Here is a 17,334-nt window from a genome sequence, read left to right as displayed (position 1 = left end):
TCTGACAAGGACACCAGGTTCACCTCTAGATTTTGAGCAAGTATGTAATCAGCTTTAGGAACTAGGCTTACCCTTAGCACCACCTTTCACCGCCTTTCACCCCCAAACAGACGGGCAATCAGAGAGAACCATTCATATTTTGGAAGACGCGTTAAGGGTGTGTGTCACTGACTTTAAAGAAAACTAGGAAGACCATTTACCTCTAATAAAATTCGCCTACAACAACAGATTCCAAGCCAGTATTCAAATGGCGCCTTTTGAGGCCCTATATGGAAGAGTTGGGATGAAGTGGGCGAAAGAACATTATTGGGTCCCCGAAATTATTCAAGTGACCTCTGAGAAGATAGCCTTAATTCGAGAGCGGCTCAAGATAGCCCAAAATCAGAAAAAGAGTTACGTCGACAACCGCAAGAGAGACCTTGAGTTTGATGTAAGTGACAAGGTCTTCCTGAAGGTACCACCGACGACAGGCATAATGAAATTTGGCAGAAAGGAAAATTTGAGCCCACGATTCATTGGGCCTTTTGAGATTTTTGAAAGAATTGGAAACGTGGCATACCGACATGCCCTGCCATCTGAACTGGCCAACATTTATAATGTTTTTCATGTATCGATGCTAATAAAATATCAGCCTGACCCGTCCCATGTTTTGGAGTACGAACTAATCATGATCAGGGAAGACTTGACCTATGTTGAAAAATCAATTGGGCTATTAGACATGAGAGTACAGGTTTTACGCAGTAATGAAATCCCCCTGGTCCGGGTACAATGACAATATCATTCAAAAGAAGAATTAACATAGGAACAGGAGGATGAAATCCCGGAGAAGTATCCCCACCTTTTTGATTAATAACTGTTTGATTTTGAAGACAAGGTCCTTTTTTTTAGGGGGGGAAGATGTAACGACCACAAATTTTCCCAATACTCGAGGTGCGCACGGCAATAATATGCATTAGAGACTATCGCCGCGCGCGTAAGGGACTATTGTTGCACGCGTAAGGGATTATCACCGCGCGCGTAAGGGACTATTGTCGTGCGCATAAGGGACTATCGTTGTGTGTGTAAGAGACTATCGTTGTGCGAGTAAGGGACTATCGTCGCGCGCGTAAGGGACTATTGTCGCATGCATGAGAGACTATCGTCGCGCTCATAAGGGACTATCGCTTCGCGTGTAAGGCACTATCACCGCGTGTGTAAGGGACTATCGCCACGTGCGTAAGAGACTTTCACTGTGCACGTAAGGAACTATCGCCGTGCAAGTAAGGGACTGCCACCGCGCGTGTAAGGGACTATTATCGAACACGTAAGGAACTATCGTCATGGGCGTAAAAGACTATCGCCGCGCGAGAAGGTAGAAGAGAGTTGATGCCACTCGTGAAAAAGAAAAATGTGACCATTGCCAGCGTCGTACTTGTTAGTGCCGTATGTATCAGTGCCATGTCTGTCAGAACCATACACGTCTGCAACAGTGACCTTCACCTAACCCCTGAGTACTTAAGCCCTGCCCCTCCCTTCTTGCCGCCGCCTCCCTCATATTCTCAACTTTCTCAACTCTCACTTTCTCTCTCTAAAGCTCAAGTGTGAGCCCTCTGTTATTGTTGTATCTTTGGAAAGCCTTTACTTTGAGTTAAGGAAAGCCATTACTTGGAGTTAAGGAAAGCCATCAAAGCCCGTAAGGGAAGGTCAAGGGCACCGTGAGAGGCAAGGGAAGTGGGTTTAACTCTTATGCATCCATGGTGGGTAGGATGATTGAATGAAAGTGCAATGTATGAATGGGTTGATGGGAGATTGAAAATTTAGAGTCGTGCTTCTCAATACCATGACTGATTCAACCACGTAAATGATCTTGCTATTCATGAAAACTTATGAGATAGTTCATTGTGAGACTTGTTAACATGAACAAGGTTCCACGTCCCAAGGGTACCTTGGTCACGAAACATTTAAGTGTTCTTTAAAAGCATGTAAATTTGAGATTAAGAATTTTCAGGACTGTGGCTATTCTTGCATCAAAATGTTCAGTAACCAAATGGTGTCCAAATAGAACCAAATTGGTCTCAAATGGAAGATATGTATGTCTATTTCAAGTTGTCTTTTCACATGTATTGAAAGGTATAGCCTAAAATATAGAGATATGTCACTGCTCAGAGTCGTCGTAAATTTCAGCATTTGTAACCCTTATTGGGCCACACTTTGGGCATAGCAAAAAATGCCCGAAAACCTTCAAATCACTACCATTGGAAAGATCTTTGAATATACTCAAAGTTGCATGTTTTAAAGTTTTTGGATTTCCTCACGGATTTTGAGCTATATCCCGAAACGCGTGGATATGTCACTACGCACTGTTGCAGGGAAGATTTCCAGCCATTGATGCTCACATTGTACTGAGCTATTGACTCATCAAATGGCACTCAAATACTTTCAAATCATTTCCCTTGTAGAGCTTTGTGTATTAGCTCAAAGTTTTATGTTTGAGGTATTCCAAAACTCCCTCTAGATTGGGAGCTACGCCCTTGCAAGAGGGGCATGTCATTGTTACATGTTACTGCACCAATTTTATATCCACATGACACTAAGCTATCTTGATATGTGTTAAATGCGAATGCCATACGATAATTACATGAGAATGCTATATAATGAACTTCATGTGAATGCCATAAAGATATGTGAATGATGTCGTATCACTGCACCTTGTGAGAAAAAAGGGCCTACTAGTGTAGACACCCCATTTTAAATCTGGCAAATTTCATGGTTTCCTGAACCCTTAGGATCACACTTAATCTAGTAAACCCATTTTTTTGGATAAGTATATATTGGTTATGTGAGTATATCCTCCCCAGTGGATTTTGACCCTTATAAACCCTCTTTTCATGGTCAAAAAAAGGGAGAAAGACAAAACCCTTGGAGAGAGGAGATAGATATCAAAATCTGAGAGACCAAAACCCTAGGGGAGAGAACATATAGAGATCAGAGAGAAAAAACCAGAGAGAGTTACAGGAGAGAAGAGAAAACCCTAGAAATTGATTCAGGAACCCAAGCCTCCTGAAAGAAAACCTAAGTCTAGGAAAACCTAGATCTAGGGCACAACCACCCTAGATCTACCCTTAGAGCACAACCATCCTTCTTCAACCAGAGACTTGTTGGTGAACATCCGACTCAAAGAGACAAAAGAGGACCGATTCTGATACGGGCGAGCCTCAGAAGGCTCGAGAGTCCCGGGCCATCCGGCCCAGTCCGGTATCATTTCTTTCTTTTTTTTATTCTTCTTTTAGTGTTTTAATTTCATTTTGATCTACTTATTAGCTTTAAAATCATCTTTTCGTGTCTTGGATCATGCTGGCTCTGCTACAGATCTGAATTCAATTTGTCTCACTTTCTTTACCACTCTTTTATTACATTTTTATTTAATTTAAGGTGTAAAAAATCATAGAGATCTTCACCTTAAGTTTGTCTGATTTTTTATCATAAACAGTTTGACGCCCACCGTGAGGCATTTAGAGCTAGATCCGTGAATGAAAAATAAAATTAAAAAAAATAAAATAAAATAAAAATAGCCCCCGATCTCCTTTTTAGGGTCTTTTTTTTATAATTAAAAAATAATCCAAAAGAAATGAAAAAAAAAAATCTTCTTAATAGGAAAATCATGTTTTTGTTACCTTTTTCCCGTAGTATTTATTTTCATTTTTTTTATTTATTATTATTTGAGTTTGTAAGTAGAAAAAAAAAAGGATCACTCATTGACTTTTGTGATAAGAGCATGTTTATGTTTATGTGTCTGTTTCTTTTCTACTTCTACAAGGTTGTTTTGGTTCTGTGCTTATCTCTATTCAAAAAGGCTACTCAACTTCTTATTTTATTCTCTCTCCACCTATTCCAAGTTGTTAAGGGCTTGGATCCATTCCAAAGTATTTTCTTGTGTTTCAAGGAACTTGTGTATCTTTGTTTATGGCTATAAATTTTCAGATCTCAATGTTTTCTATTTTATTTTCATCTCCTTGAACTTTTGTGAGTTTTAGACAGAGAGAAAGAGAGAGAGGGGCATAAATATTTTCTTTTGGGAATATGACTTTAGTTTCTTTTTTTTTTTAATTCGTTGTTGTTTTCTTTTCTTTCCTCAAAAGGTTTTTTTGTTGTTTACTCATTTTCCTTTATCTTATTAAAAGAGGTAGAGTTTTTTATTAAGAGATAGAACTTTCTTTTTGGAGTTATTCCATAGTTATCACTTTGGGTTCATTGTTAGTAGTCTATACTGGTATTCACGTTCAATAATTCTTTGGTCTCTTCTTCTTTAATCTTTTTTTGATATTCATGGAATAATTTTTTCTTCTTTGGTATTCATGAGATAGTTTTTCATATCAATAATACGTGACTTTAAGTTAACTGGAATGAGATGTGTGAGTTGTTAAGAGGATTTTGGGGAATTGATAAAACTATTTCCTTGAGAGGAGATTTACTTAGATAGCAACAAATCCCTTTAGAGGAAATTATGAAAGATTTAGATAGAGATGGATAAGGAAGGGAGATTGAGAGAAAATAGGGAAGGGAGAATGGGCGAAAATAGGTGGAAGAAATAGAGAAAAGAGATTGAGAGAAAATAAGAAGAAAAAATCGTAAGTGAGAGAGAGAGAGAGAGAGAGAGAGAGAGTTTTAGGGTGTGGGAGAGAGAAAAAACAACAAAAAAAAATTAAAAAGCTACTAGTCTTTCAATAAAAAAAGAAAATTTCTTTTAAAGCCATCTTGTTTTTTTAAAAAAAAATAAAAAATCAAGGCCTTTCTCATTTTAAAAAAAAAAAACTTCATAAGGTCTCTTCTTAAAAAAAAACAAAAAAACAAAAAAAAGACCATTTTTGTGAAAAATTGTTTTGTCTTTTTAAGGTCATTCTATATCAAAAAAAAAAAAAGTGGGTGTTTGAGGTCATCTTTCTTAGCCACTAAAAAAAAAAAAAAACAGGTACCTTTAGATTTTTTTTCTTTCAATAAAAAAATCACTTTCCCAAAAAAAGGAATATCAGCAAATTTTTTAGGCAACTTTGTATAAAACAAAAAAAATGCAAAAAAAAAGGAAATCTTTTAGAGGCAATCTTGCTTTCAAATATATATATATATATATATATATATATATATATATATATATATATATATATATATATAAAGTATTTCTCATTTCTGAAAATTAGGCAACGTGTCTAAAAAAGAAAAAAAATTTTAAAAGGCAAACTTGCTTTCATATATATATATATATATATATATATATATATATATATATATATATATATATATATAGAGAGAGAGAGAGAGAGGCATTTCTCATTTTTGGAAAAGAAAAATTCTACTTTGCAAAAAAAAAAAAATCACTTTTTCTACAAAAGTTTCTTGCTGTAAGTCATTTCGTTTTCGCAAAAAAAAAAAAGAAATTTAAAAAAAAGAGAGAATCTTTAATTTAAAAAAAAAAAATTGCTTTGATTTCTTTGCTTCTAATTTGGTATTTGCCGCTTCTTTCTCTCCTCATTAAACAAAAAGGGGTGAAAAAAAAAATTTTCAAGGTCACCTGCATTCTCTCTCTAATTGTGCCTTGATCGAGTCACCCTCGACTTCGGGTGCGCTCAACTAAGCACAGGTTGTGCCTGGTTCCACTTTCATTTACTGTATACCTTCTTAGGGGTTGCTTGCCCCACATCGGAACTGTGCTTTTGGTCAATCATAAACTCGACCCGAAGCACACCTCACTTGGCACGATTTGCGTCAAGTGCTCACATTTTTCTTGCATTGCGTGTCTGCTTGCTTGCTACTTTATTTTTGATTGCGTGCTTCTTTACACAATCCAGCACACAGCGGATCAGGAATGCCCGGGAAACCAGTAAACAAATATTTTGAAAACCCCCAAAATTCTTGTTAACGGCTTGAGGGGAACCTAGCTTTGAGAGTTGAGGCGTTTGAGATTCACGTAATTTTAATTGTGAGCACCCCTCCATAATCTTTTGCCTCAAAGCAACTCCGCGTATAGTAGGACCTGGTGAACATCTTATAACATGAGGCTAGGACCTATGTGGGGACCTATATTAACCTCGCCGCATTTCAATAGTTAGGAACCCACTCTCAAACCAAGCCTACCTATAATCTAGGTCAAATGTTTTCGTGTGTTGCGCTTGCTTATTTTTGTTGGTTAATCTCAGATCTCAGTCCGGACCTCTGAGTCTAAGTTTGGGCTTATACTTAGCTTAGCCCACGTCCGAACCAGGTTTCCCCTTGGTCCAAACTTAGACCCTCTCTCGGTCCGAGTCGAGGGCACGATCCTAGTTCATCTTTGATTCAGTCCGGGTCCATACCTGTTCTGATCATCAAAACTCTCTGGGTCCAAGTTCAGGCGTATACCCAGCCTAGCCCAAGTCCGAACCAGGTTCACACCTAGGTCTGAAACCTAAGCCCCCTTTTAGTCCAAGCCTAGGGTTTGTGCCTATCTCAACCTTGATCCAGTTCAGGTCCACACCCGGTCTGTTCTTCAAAACCCCCTAAGTCTAAGCCTAGGCTTGCAGCTAGCTCAGTCCATGTTTGAACCAAGCTCACACTTAGGTCCAAACCTAGACCCACTCTTGGTCCGAGCGCAGTCTAGTCCTAGCCTAGATCTTAGTTAAGGTTTTTCCCCTAGAGTCAGACTAGGTCTACCTTGAAGCATCGACTCTATATCTCACCGAGTCTAGGAATCAAGACCCAGGATCATAGCAGAGCAAGGTCCAACCCCATGGCCCCAACTCAGTCTAGATCTAGAGAACCTAGTCAATCCGAAAGGCACCATCACAGTGCTCCCTCACAAATCATTCATAACACTCGCGTCAGTGAGCCGTCCCTCAACCCATATGGAACCAAACCTAGCCGTCCAAGCTGCCTTCAAGGCTGCCATTTAGAAGTCACGAGCCAACAGGTTGATAAGGTTTGTAACACCTTAAATAGCCAAGCGGTCAGGCCGGGGGCAATCCTCTAAGACATAGGGGTTAACCTCAAATCCAATCAGCACAACAAGAATAAGGTCCCAGCCCAAATATCTGAGTCAGCCGATCTTAGCCGTGTGAACCCCGATGGTCAATTAGTAGCCCAACATTTCAGTCTTGGCAATCTGCCAGTTAGTGAGCGAATGGGTTCACATACAACTAGGGAAAGTCTACCCAAGCAACCCATCACCAGTAAAGATTAGGGTTTTGACCTAACTCGATATAAAGACAATCCTAAGGTGCGTGCTTACTTTCAAGACCTGCTCAATAGAGGATACACCATCCAACGCACTCAATTTAGGAAAGTCAGGTTAGAAGCTCAAGCCATAGGCCAAGCCCAACATTTTGGCTCAAAACCAAGATAATCCAGGGCTGTTAGCCTACCAATCCAACCCACTACGGGCCAGGGGTCTAGTTCTAATCATCACTCGAGCCCAAGACTACCTAGAGGGCAAACTCCCTCTGACAGTAGTTATGGCATTCCTTCACTCTTTCAGTTCAGTGCTGAGTAAGAGAGTACCCTAACCCTAAGGATAGATCATCCAATCAAGGTTAGGGTCAGGTAGACCTAGCCACCCAAGGTTAGAGGTCTAGTCATCATAGCAAATTGAATCGTCCATCCCAGTTAAGTAGTGATTCTATCCTACAGGCCTCATTGCATGGCTAAGTTGTGCAACCTCCAAGTAATGGATATACTCTAACCCAATTCAACTCGGGTGAGTCTACAAGCCGACAGCCAGCACATCAAGTTCAACACATTCCTCTGGCTCAGTCCTTGGGGCAACCCGCTACATGGGCCCAACAGCCAGTTCATACAAGTTACATACCACAAAATCAGGTTCAATAAACCATACAACCGAGCCAGCTCACAACTACAACGACGGCTCAATTCGCTCGTATAAAACTCTTTGGAGAAAATGGGAATATGGAATTTCTCAACTCTTAAAGCTAATGTACAAGAAGTTCTAGGACATCTAGAAGATCTACCAGTGGGGTTTGTAATGCCACAGTTCAAAAACAAATTTTCAAGGAAAGGAGATCCTAAGGCACACATCAACGCTTAATTATTGATGGTCCACACACTGCGAGACCAACCCGACCAACTTAAGGTCATGTTCTCGCATAGCTTATCAGAAAAACCCTTGATGTGGCACCAAAGATTCATGAAGGATAACCCTCAAGTAACTCTTGATGAAATGTTCAAGCAATTTTCCTCCCGCTATAGGGGAGGAAGGCCAAGACCTGTCACCCTTGGTGAGTTAACTTTCATCAAACAGAAGTTGGGGGAGTCTCCGTCCCTGTTTATAACCAGATTCAGAGAGGTCGTTATACTAGTCATTGAAACTCCACCCACTGAAGCTGTGAAGGTAAGCATAGCATTAGAGAACATGACTCCAAATTATGTCACGTTCGTCAGTATGGGGGTAGTCCCTTACTCATTTGATGTTATGCTTGAAAGATTATCATGATATGAGCGAGCCAAGGAAAATAAAGCCCCCAGACGAAAAGCCTTATCAAAAGGGAGAAGTGAACATGATTAAATAAAACAACTTTTATGCAAACCATTAACAAGAAAATACCAAAATTCATTCTACTACATGGAGAATGCAAACTTCCACACCAAGGGAATTCACTCTGATTGATGAGCTTATGATCGATGTCATGAAGAAGTTGCTTAAGGCAAGGCTCATAGAATTACCGACAACAGCCAAGATTCCTCCTTTCTATGGAGGCAATACACCTCGATGGTGAGATTGGCATCAAAACTATGCCCATAACACTGAAGAATGTCTAGCTTTCAGACATAGAGTTCAAAACCTCATTGATAATGGCACGATAAGTGTCAGAAAGAAAGAGGTTGATGACGTAGAAAAACCAGAAACTCTAAATGTCTTCACAAAGAATGTTGGTGTCAACCTGATTAACTCAAGAGAATTACGAGTTGTGCCCAAACCCGAAGAACATCCACAAAGGCCTTGGAGCACAAGAAGAAATCAATTGGAAAGTCAAGTAGATGAAGAACAAAACGAGCATAACCTTACCCAGGAGTAATGACTAAGGATACTCAAGATCAAAGCAGTGAGAATGACCTTAGCTCCAAGTCCATAACTGAAGAAGGGGGAGAAGAAAGGGGTATTGCATATGGGATTCCACTCCAAGATACACTCAAAACATGGTACAAAAAATCCCCATCATTAAGAGTCACACTAGGGCATATGAACCCTTCAACCCGTACTATTAAGTTAATACAATAAATGGTTCATACGTGTGTGGCAACGAATCAAACTTGCAAGAGCAATATGAACTTGGGCATAAGCTCAACCAATGTTTTGATGCTATGGATTCTCAAGCCCATGATGATAAGAAAAACCTTAATTCTGAGACAATAACTCTTGAGGGGGCAAATGAGCAAGTACTAAAAGGAAGCCCTTCACCTTAAAACCTTGACAACCCACCTACATGGGATGAGGAGCCAAGCTTAAAAGACTTAACCAAGTCACCTCTTCAGGTGAACCCAGTTATAGATGATGGAAAAGCAAAGAGCCCAAATTTGACTATTCCTAAAGATTTAGCATCTTCACTAGAGTTGATAGAGCTCGAACCTTTAGAAAATTCTAAGGGGCTCACTTGAGCCACCTTCACAAGATTTCTTGAATGATCTGCCAATCTAGGATCAAGAATTGAATATTGAAAATCTGACTATGTTACCTCCTTTAGAGGCAGGCTCTATAAAAGTCATTAAGAACATGAGCACAACTCTGATAACCGGAGCACCACCATGTCAAGAGAATTCATCATTTGAAGAACATGTTCTCAGCAAAATATAAAACATACAGGGGAAACCCATCAAAATATTCAATAGGGGCAAACTTCTCTCATGAAGAGGATACAATAGGGGCAACTAATGTGACTTAACCCTTCATCGTTGACTCCCAACATGTCGTAAGGCCATTTAGTAACAATTCAACCACTCCACTTATGCGAGAGTCTCACCTAAGCTCGAGCACTGAGAAGGAGCCTACCATGGTGTTACCTTCCAAAAAGGAATTCGAAATTTGCAATGTAAAAGATTATCGAAAAAGAGTTGGGTGATCAGTCACCCCTTGCAAATAATCAAATGAGGCATTCATGCCTCACACTTCAAAAGGCATTAACGCCTGATGTGTAACATCAAGTACTCTATTAATGGGAAAACCTTGATGAGCCTATCCATCCATACAAAAGACTGAGGGATTTGGAAACTGAGAGTGATTTTTAGTTCCAAAATCAAGGTTCAAGTGGAACAGTTTAAAGGAAATGTTCAACGAAAATTCAATAATCATTGTCAAAGAGATTTTGAATGCCAACAAGGGAAATCAGAGGAAGACCGATATTAGAACCTCCCTGCCACTTAGAGGAGGGAAATATGATCGAATTCTTACATGATCTTAAGGCGAATTGCTAAAATAAAGAGGGGCACCTTTGACTCTTCTCCCTCATCCTCCTCTTCCTTTGTCATTGTTCTTTTATTCTTTAAAAAATAAAATAAAATCTGCTGGGCTAAAAATCTGAAAGGAACCCCAAGCGTTTGAAAAAAGGCTACCGGGCTGAACACCCAAAAGGGACCTAGGAGCAAAAAAAAAAAAAATCTGTTGGGCTGAAAATCCGAAAGGAACCCCAAGCGTTGGAAAAACGGCTACTGTGCGGAACACCCGAAAGGGACCCTGGGGCGATGAAAAAGAAGAAGTTCTTCCCTTCCTTCTACTCTCCAAAGTCTCTTCTCTCTAAACATCTTCTCTTCCTCTCCCTGAGTCAAAGTGGTGTTAAAAGAAAATCAATAAGCATTAGTTCGACAGAACATTATTAAGGACCTAGATCATCTGCAATTTTGAAAGGTGAGTGGTGGAGGAACGAAATAAAAAATCCAAAGAGATTATGAACACCCAAGGACATTATCCTGTATTTTCAAGACTCTGTTTCGCTCGAAACTCCAGAGAACACTCTTTGATATGCAACACAAGCGCTGAGGTTGGAAGATAAAGAAATACTTGATTCCTCGTCCCAAAGATTCAAGCAAGGACCTGATTCGCTCACATAGGGTCTACCAAAGGGGTCACAAGTGGTTAAATTATAATACCTACATTAAAATAAAACCACCCCCCAACAGGGGCAGCAAGAATAATAATAATAATAATAATAATAATAATAATAATAATAATAATAATAATAATAATCATAAAAAAAAAAAAACTCCACGGTCGTATGAGTATAACTGTCGACTACACCGTCCATCAATGCATGGCGTTAAACTGCTTAGAGAGCTCTATGGTTTTAGGAGTTTAAACTGCTAACCAACCTTGTTTTTCAAAATATCTTGCCCTTTTCACAATTTTCACTAGATGTCTTGTGTTTTCAAAAACTTTAATTTTTTTGTTAAAATTGTAACTTGTCCTTGCTCTAGGTTCTATTTCAAATCTCCCCCTATCTTCAAAATTTTAAAATGTCTTTTAAAATGAAGGAGCTTTGACACCCATACATGATGAGTACCGCGTTGGCCACGTTGCTGTCTCGTCTCTCACTTCGGATTCGGTCAGACAAATCTCTTCCTATAGATAGTCTTAGGAAACCGTAAGAAGATCAAAGTTCGAATTGCAAAACCCTTGAAGTTAAGTGGTATGGCCAGAAAATCCAACTCGAGTTTTAAGCTTGTGTAACTCATCGACATCTCACGCCGAAAACCCTAGGAGGAAAAATGCCCCAGGTGGGTGAGCTCGATGAGCGCAATGACTTGTTGATGTGCCCTCTGACCACGTGACCTAAGGAAGAAATCCTTGACATTCACCTGCCCCTCGAAGGACAGGGAATGCCAGAGTGTCTACTTCTTTGCCACTCACCTATCCCTCGAAGGACAAGGAGTGCCAAAGAGGGGCAACTGTAGACACCCCATTTTAAATCTGGCAAATTTCGTCGTTTCCTGAACCCTTAGGATCACACTTAACCTAGTAAACCCATTGTTTTTGGATAAGCATGTGTTGTTCATGTGAGTATATCCTTCGCAGCAGATTTTGACCCCTATAAACCATCTTTTTGTGGTCAAAAAAAGAGAGAGAGACGAAACCCTAGGAGAGAGGAGATAGAGATCAAAAATTTGAGAGACGAAAACCCTAGGGGAGATAACAGATAGAGCTTAGAGAGAAAAAACCAAAGAGAGAGTAACACGAGAGAAGAGAAAACCCTGGGAACTGTTTCAAGAACCCAATCCTTCTGAGAGAAAACCAAAGTCTGGGAAAACCTAGACGTAGGGCACAACCACCCTAGATCTACCCTTAGGGCACAACCAACCTTCTTCAACCAAGGACTTGCTGGTGAATATCCGACTCAGAGAGACAAAAGAGGAGCAGTTCTGATATGGGCGAGCCCCAGAAGGCTTGGGAGTCCCTGCCGATCTGGCCCAGTTCGGGATCATTTCTTTCTTTCTTTTTATTCTTCTTTTATTGTTTTAATTTCATTTTGATCTGCTTATTTGCTTTAAAATCGTATTTTTGTGTCTTGAATCATGCTGGCTCTGCCATAGATCTGAGAGTAGATCTGCTCATTTCTCGGCAGATCTAGCCTTAGATCTGAATTCCCACTTTATTTACCACTCTTTTATTGCATTTTTATTTAATTGAAGGTGTCAAAAATCAGAGAGATCTTTGCCTGAAGTTCGTCCGATTTTTTATCATAAACAACTAGCGCAATATTGATGAAATGAATTCATAATGAATGCCAAATGCTATTGAGAAGACTTACATGTAAACGCTCTGTGAAAGCTTATGAAATAAATGTCTTTTGCTTTATGATGATATGATGAAATATGATTCCTTTGCATGAGACATCGACTCGTGTGAATGAATTGAATGCTCGAATATGATGAATGATCATTGTTTATATTGATATTGACCACTACGCGGGGGGACACTCACCGGTAGTAGATACTGTTATGATATTGTGATGGATGACCACTGTTTATATTGATATTGACCACTACGCTGTGGGATACTTACTATTAGTGAATACTATTATGATATTGTGATGAGTGACCACTGTTTATATTGTTATTGAGCATTACGTGGTGGGACACTCATCAGTAGTAGATACTGTTATAATATTGCCTGCTACGCGATGGGACACTCATCGGTAGTAAGGAAAGTGATGCCGACATATTTCCTAACTCTCATAATGAGAGGAACGGGTTAGGGGAGAGGATAAAGGGTCGCACCCTAGATTCGTGAAATGAAATGAGATGAGATATACGATTTATGCCTTGCAAGGTAATGGCCTATCGAACCCCCAATGCACACTGGGGACCATATGCGTGTGTTGAGAGTATTATGAAGTGGATTGCCCCACTTGTCATTACCCTCCCTCATATGTGATGGTAGAGGTTCTAAGCAATGAGATTGGTTTAGCTTGCTGAATAAGACCTCTACTACGGGAGTAGGTGGTTTAGGGAGTGAGTGGGTAATGGTCAAATTTCTAAATAAGGAATGTTTTATGATTGTATTGATTGAATGTTAATGATTACACTGATTGAATGTTCACAATCGCACTGATTTAATGCTAACTGCCATTTAAATGAAATGTTCACATTCACTGTCTTGACTAGATATTCATATATGCTAAACTATGACTCCATATTGATGGATTGAACTCTTTTTTTGCATGAATATAATTGCTATAGATGCATAACACTAGACCTGTTTACTAGGCTTTCGAGCTCATTCCACTATTTTCTCTTTCTCCTTCTTGTAGACTGAGAGCAACAAGACTTGAGTTAGGAGCATAGGTTGCAGTGGGGGAGTCAAAGTAACCACCTCGAGAAGGAGTTAGTGCATGTATGTAGTCGGGCTCTTAGCCCTGTTTGTAATGGTTTTATGAAAACTCTGTAATCACGAGCCTCGGTGCCTCGAACGTTATTGTAGAAATTTTGGAGAGGAGTATAATGTAATAAATTACATTATTGGGTTTGCCAAGTTTTTTTTAAATTGTATGTAGTTATTTCCATGGTTTTGCTCGATTACTAAAATTAAAGGCGTCATGTCCACTCCTACATGAGTGACTGATGTTACATTGGTATCACGAACCCGTGCTCGATCGCTTGTCGCCGTGTAAGGTACAGTGATGGGGGGCAGGACCGTGACATCTGAGTATCGACAAATAGCATTTACCTATCATGGACCGCAAAGGACCACCCTCCCACTGAGTTTATGTTCCACTATATCATATATTGGTTATAAGCTCTCATAAGGCCTTTAATGGCTATATAAACCAACATTCGAGCACACAGAATTTGAGGCCTAAGAGATCAATGTTAATAACCTGACATGGTGGAGACAATACCTATTTTGATTGACACAATTTATATGTTGGGGTACTCTTTATGTGTACACCATGTGCAAGATCTGGTAGGAGCTATCCCTCTTGAGCCATTTCTTATTTCTTGGTAAATCTAAATCTTTGCAATGCCACGGTGATGGTAGGGCTAGCAACTAGCCAAGCATGGGATGGGCCAACCTTGGCGCTGGCCCTAGTCCTGGTCCCTATAGGGCATGGTCGATCTTGGCCTAGCCATGGTCCTTGTAGGGTAGGCTCAAGCTTGGCCAGACCCAGGCCGGTGGGAATAGGTCGGATCTGGTCTAGGTCAACCTCGACCACGATTCTTTTGTAGGTGGATTGAGACTCAGACCTGAACCCGGAGCCAGACCCGATTGGGTCCAGGGATATCCAACCCAGAGCTGACCCAATGCTAGGAAGACCCAAACCCGCTCCTACTTACATTTATATTTAATTTAGATGAAACAAAACAAATCATTTGGAAAAATAAAAAATGTGAGTATGATCTATAATTTATTGCACCATATGAAGTCATATATTATAATGCTAACTTCTTATTATTCGAGCTCACGCTTGACCAAGAAGCCACGCTCCACAACAAACCGACGCTCCCCTAACTCCTTTTATATATTGTTGACACATCCCTTACCATCCTCACTTTTTACATTTAAATAGGGCCTTCAAACACACTAACAAAATATACGACACGAGACTAAAAATTCACTTCCTCTTTTTTCTTTGAGGTTCAAAAAACGTGCATCATTTCTTAGGGTTAGAATGATCCAATTTTGAGGCCACGATAATAGTTGGGAGAGAGAAGGGTGCAGTTGGTATATGGATACATCACTAACTGTAGAGATAAGGTGCACCTTCAAATTCTATCATGGTATATAACTTTGATGTAAAATGTTTTTAGGATTATTTTAAAATCTATTTTTATATCTAATTATAAAATTTTAAATTTTAAAAATGGTTAAAATTAAGTAGATCTATTTATGAAAATCTTGAAAATGGACAGTGTAGATAACATGTTGTAAAATGCACTATGTCTGAGATGTAAAATCTTTTTATTTTTTATGTCATACATCTCGATGTCGAGATGATCAATCAAAGGATTTTTCAACATTAAAACTACCTTTTCCGATGGATTTTTGAGGCATAGTTCTACATTATAAGGTTACATCCTTATATAAACCTTTTCCGAGAGAGAATGACGCTCATAATTCAAAGAGCACATGAGAAGGAATTCATGTATACGGGAAAATAGAGAGTTTAGAAGAGAAATTTCAGTCCTACATTGTTTAAGTAGCGAAAATAGGGTGGGTTGGATAAGGCTAATAGTTACTAGCATTTTAGTCCTGCATTGCTCAATTAGTGAAAGAGGATAGGTCGGTGAGTCTGTTAAAGAGGTTAATTAGTGAAATAGGATAGGTGGGTGAGTCTGTTAAAGTGAAATGGTTAAAGAGAGAGTATAACAGTATATTCCATGTTATTGTATTTTACATAATACAATGGGAAAGTATAGAATGAGATCATTTACCATTAATACAAGGTGATCACATTAATCTTTCATTTACTATTAATACAAGGTGATCACATTAATCTTTCATTTATCATTAATACAAGGTGATCACATTAATCTTGACCATTGGATGTGAAATTGGGTGGTTGCAATTATTCCATTGACCAAGCTCAAACTTCAAAAGAAATTTTCTCAAACTTTGTGACACATTCATGCTATCAAATTTCACATCAATTGGTTATAAAAAATTCTGACCATTTGTATAAAAGATAAATAGTCTCATTATATACAATTCCTAATACTATTATAGAGAATCTAACATATAAAATAAAAAAAATTGCTTCATACGGGATGGACTGTATTTTTACAATATGCGGTCCCAAGGTATAAAGCATCAATTTTAAAGATGGATGCAAATATGTGATACATCTAAAAGCTATTGAAATTAACGGTCTAAATATTTTTTTAATAGAATTACTATTTCTAATTTTCAAAATTTATTTATTTATTCATAATCATGACCTCTATGCTAGAGATTGGATGCCCTTAAAAATTAAGTCCAACAATCCATCTCAAAAATAGATTTTTATGAGGTGACTATGTCTACATGGACTTAGAGAAACTGTATCTATAAATTAATGTATAATATATTTTATACTATATTTATCTAGGTTGGGTCAGACCTGGACCTAAACCCAGACCTAACCCAAAAATTGGTGGGTCCACTCTTTTGCACCCGGACCCTAGTCTGTGGATCCTAAAAGGGGACCGAAACACAGACCCACGTTGGGTCGATCGGACCCAATTCCCAACCCCTACACGTAAAGCTCTAGGAAGTCCTTGCTCCTCAATTTTTGATAAGCGGGAACTTCTGCTCCCAAAACCTTTATAGGAATTCCCAGCGTTTTAAAAAACGCCGAGTCGAACCGGACTCGCCCGGTTCGATTCGGAATTCGTGAAAAGGGACCGGATCGGTTGAAAAATCGGAAATCGTCCGGTTCTAGAGAGAACCGGACGATTCCGCACAGTGACTCGCCGATTCACAGTACGGAATCGGCGAGTCCGAACAGTGAATCGGCCAGTCCGTACGGTTTTTTTTTTTTGTTTTGTAATCCATGATAGATTTTTTTGTAATACTTGATCGATTTTTTTGTAATCTATGATCGAATTGTTTTTGTTTTTTTGTAATCCATGATCGAATTTTTTGGTTTTTTGTAACCTATAATAGAATTTTTTGTAATCCATGATCGAAATGTTTGTTTTCTTTTCTTGTAATCCATGATCGCTTTTTTTGTTTTTTTTTTGTTTTTTTGTAACCCATGATAGAATTTTTTGTAATCCATGATCGAATGTTTTGTAATACATGATTGAAATGTTTGTTTTTTTTTTGTAATCCATGATCGAAATGTTTGTTTTTTTTTTTGTAATCCATGATTGAATTTTTTGTTTTTTGCTTTTTTTGTAACCCATGAT

General features: G+C 38.9%; 1 protein-coding gene across 1 annotated transcript; it reads left to right on the top strand.

Moving 5' to 3' along the window:
* Window positions 1-247: 247 nt before the first annotated feature.
* On the top strand, window positions 248-772 carry LOC148782379 (uncharacterized). Its single transcript, XM_088864629.1, has one exon. It carries the CDS (start codon window positions 248-250, stop codon window positions 770-772), a length of 525 nt encoding a protein of 174 aa, XP_088720755.1.
* Window positions 773-17,334: the final 16,562 nt, after the last annotated feature.

This window comes from Amborella trichopoda, chromosome 4 (assembly GCF_054954075.1).
Source record: "Amborella trichopoda isolate Santa Cruz 75 chromosome 4, AtrichopodaSantaCruz75HAP2 v2.0, whole genome shotgun sequence".
Taxonomy (NCBI): domain Eukaryota; kingdom Viridiplantae; phylum Streptophyta; class Magnoliopsida; order Amborellales; family Amborellaceae; genus Amborella; species Amborella trichopoda.
This window is presented reverse-complemented; position numbering and strand designations above follow the sequence as displayed.

Bases quoted from the DNA above. Each gene is read 5' to 3' on its own strand.
- LOC148782379 (XM_088864629.1), top strand. From the start codon at position 248: ATGGCGCCTTTTGAGGCCCTATATGGAAGAGTTGGGATGAAGTGGGCG.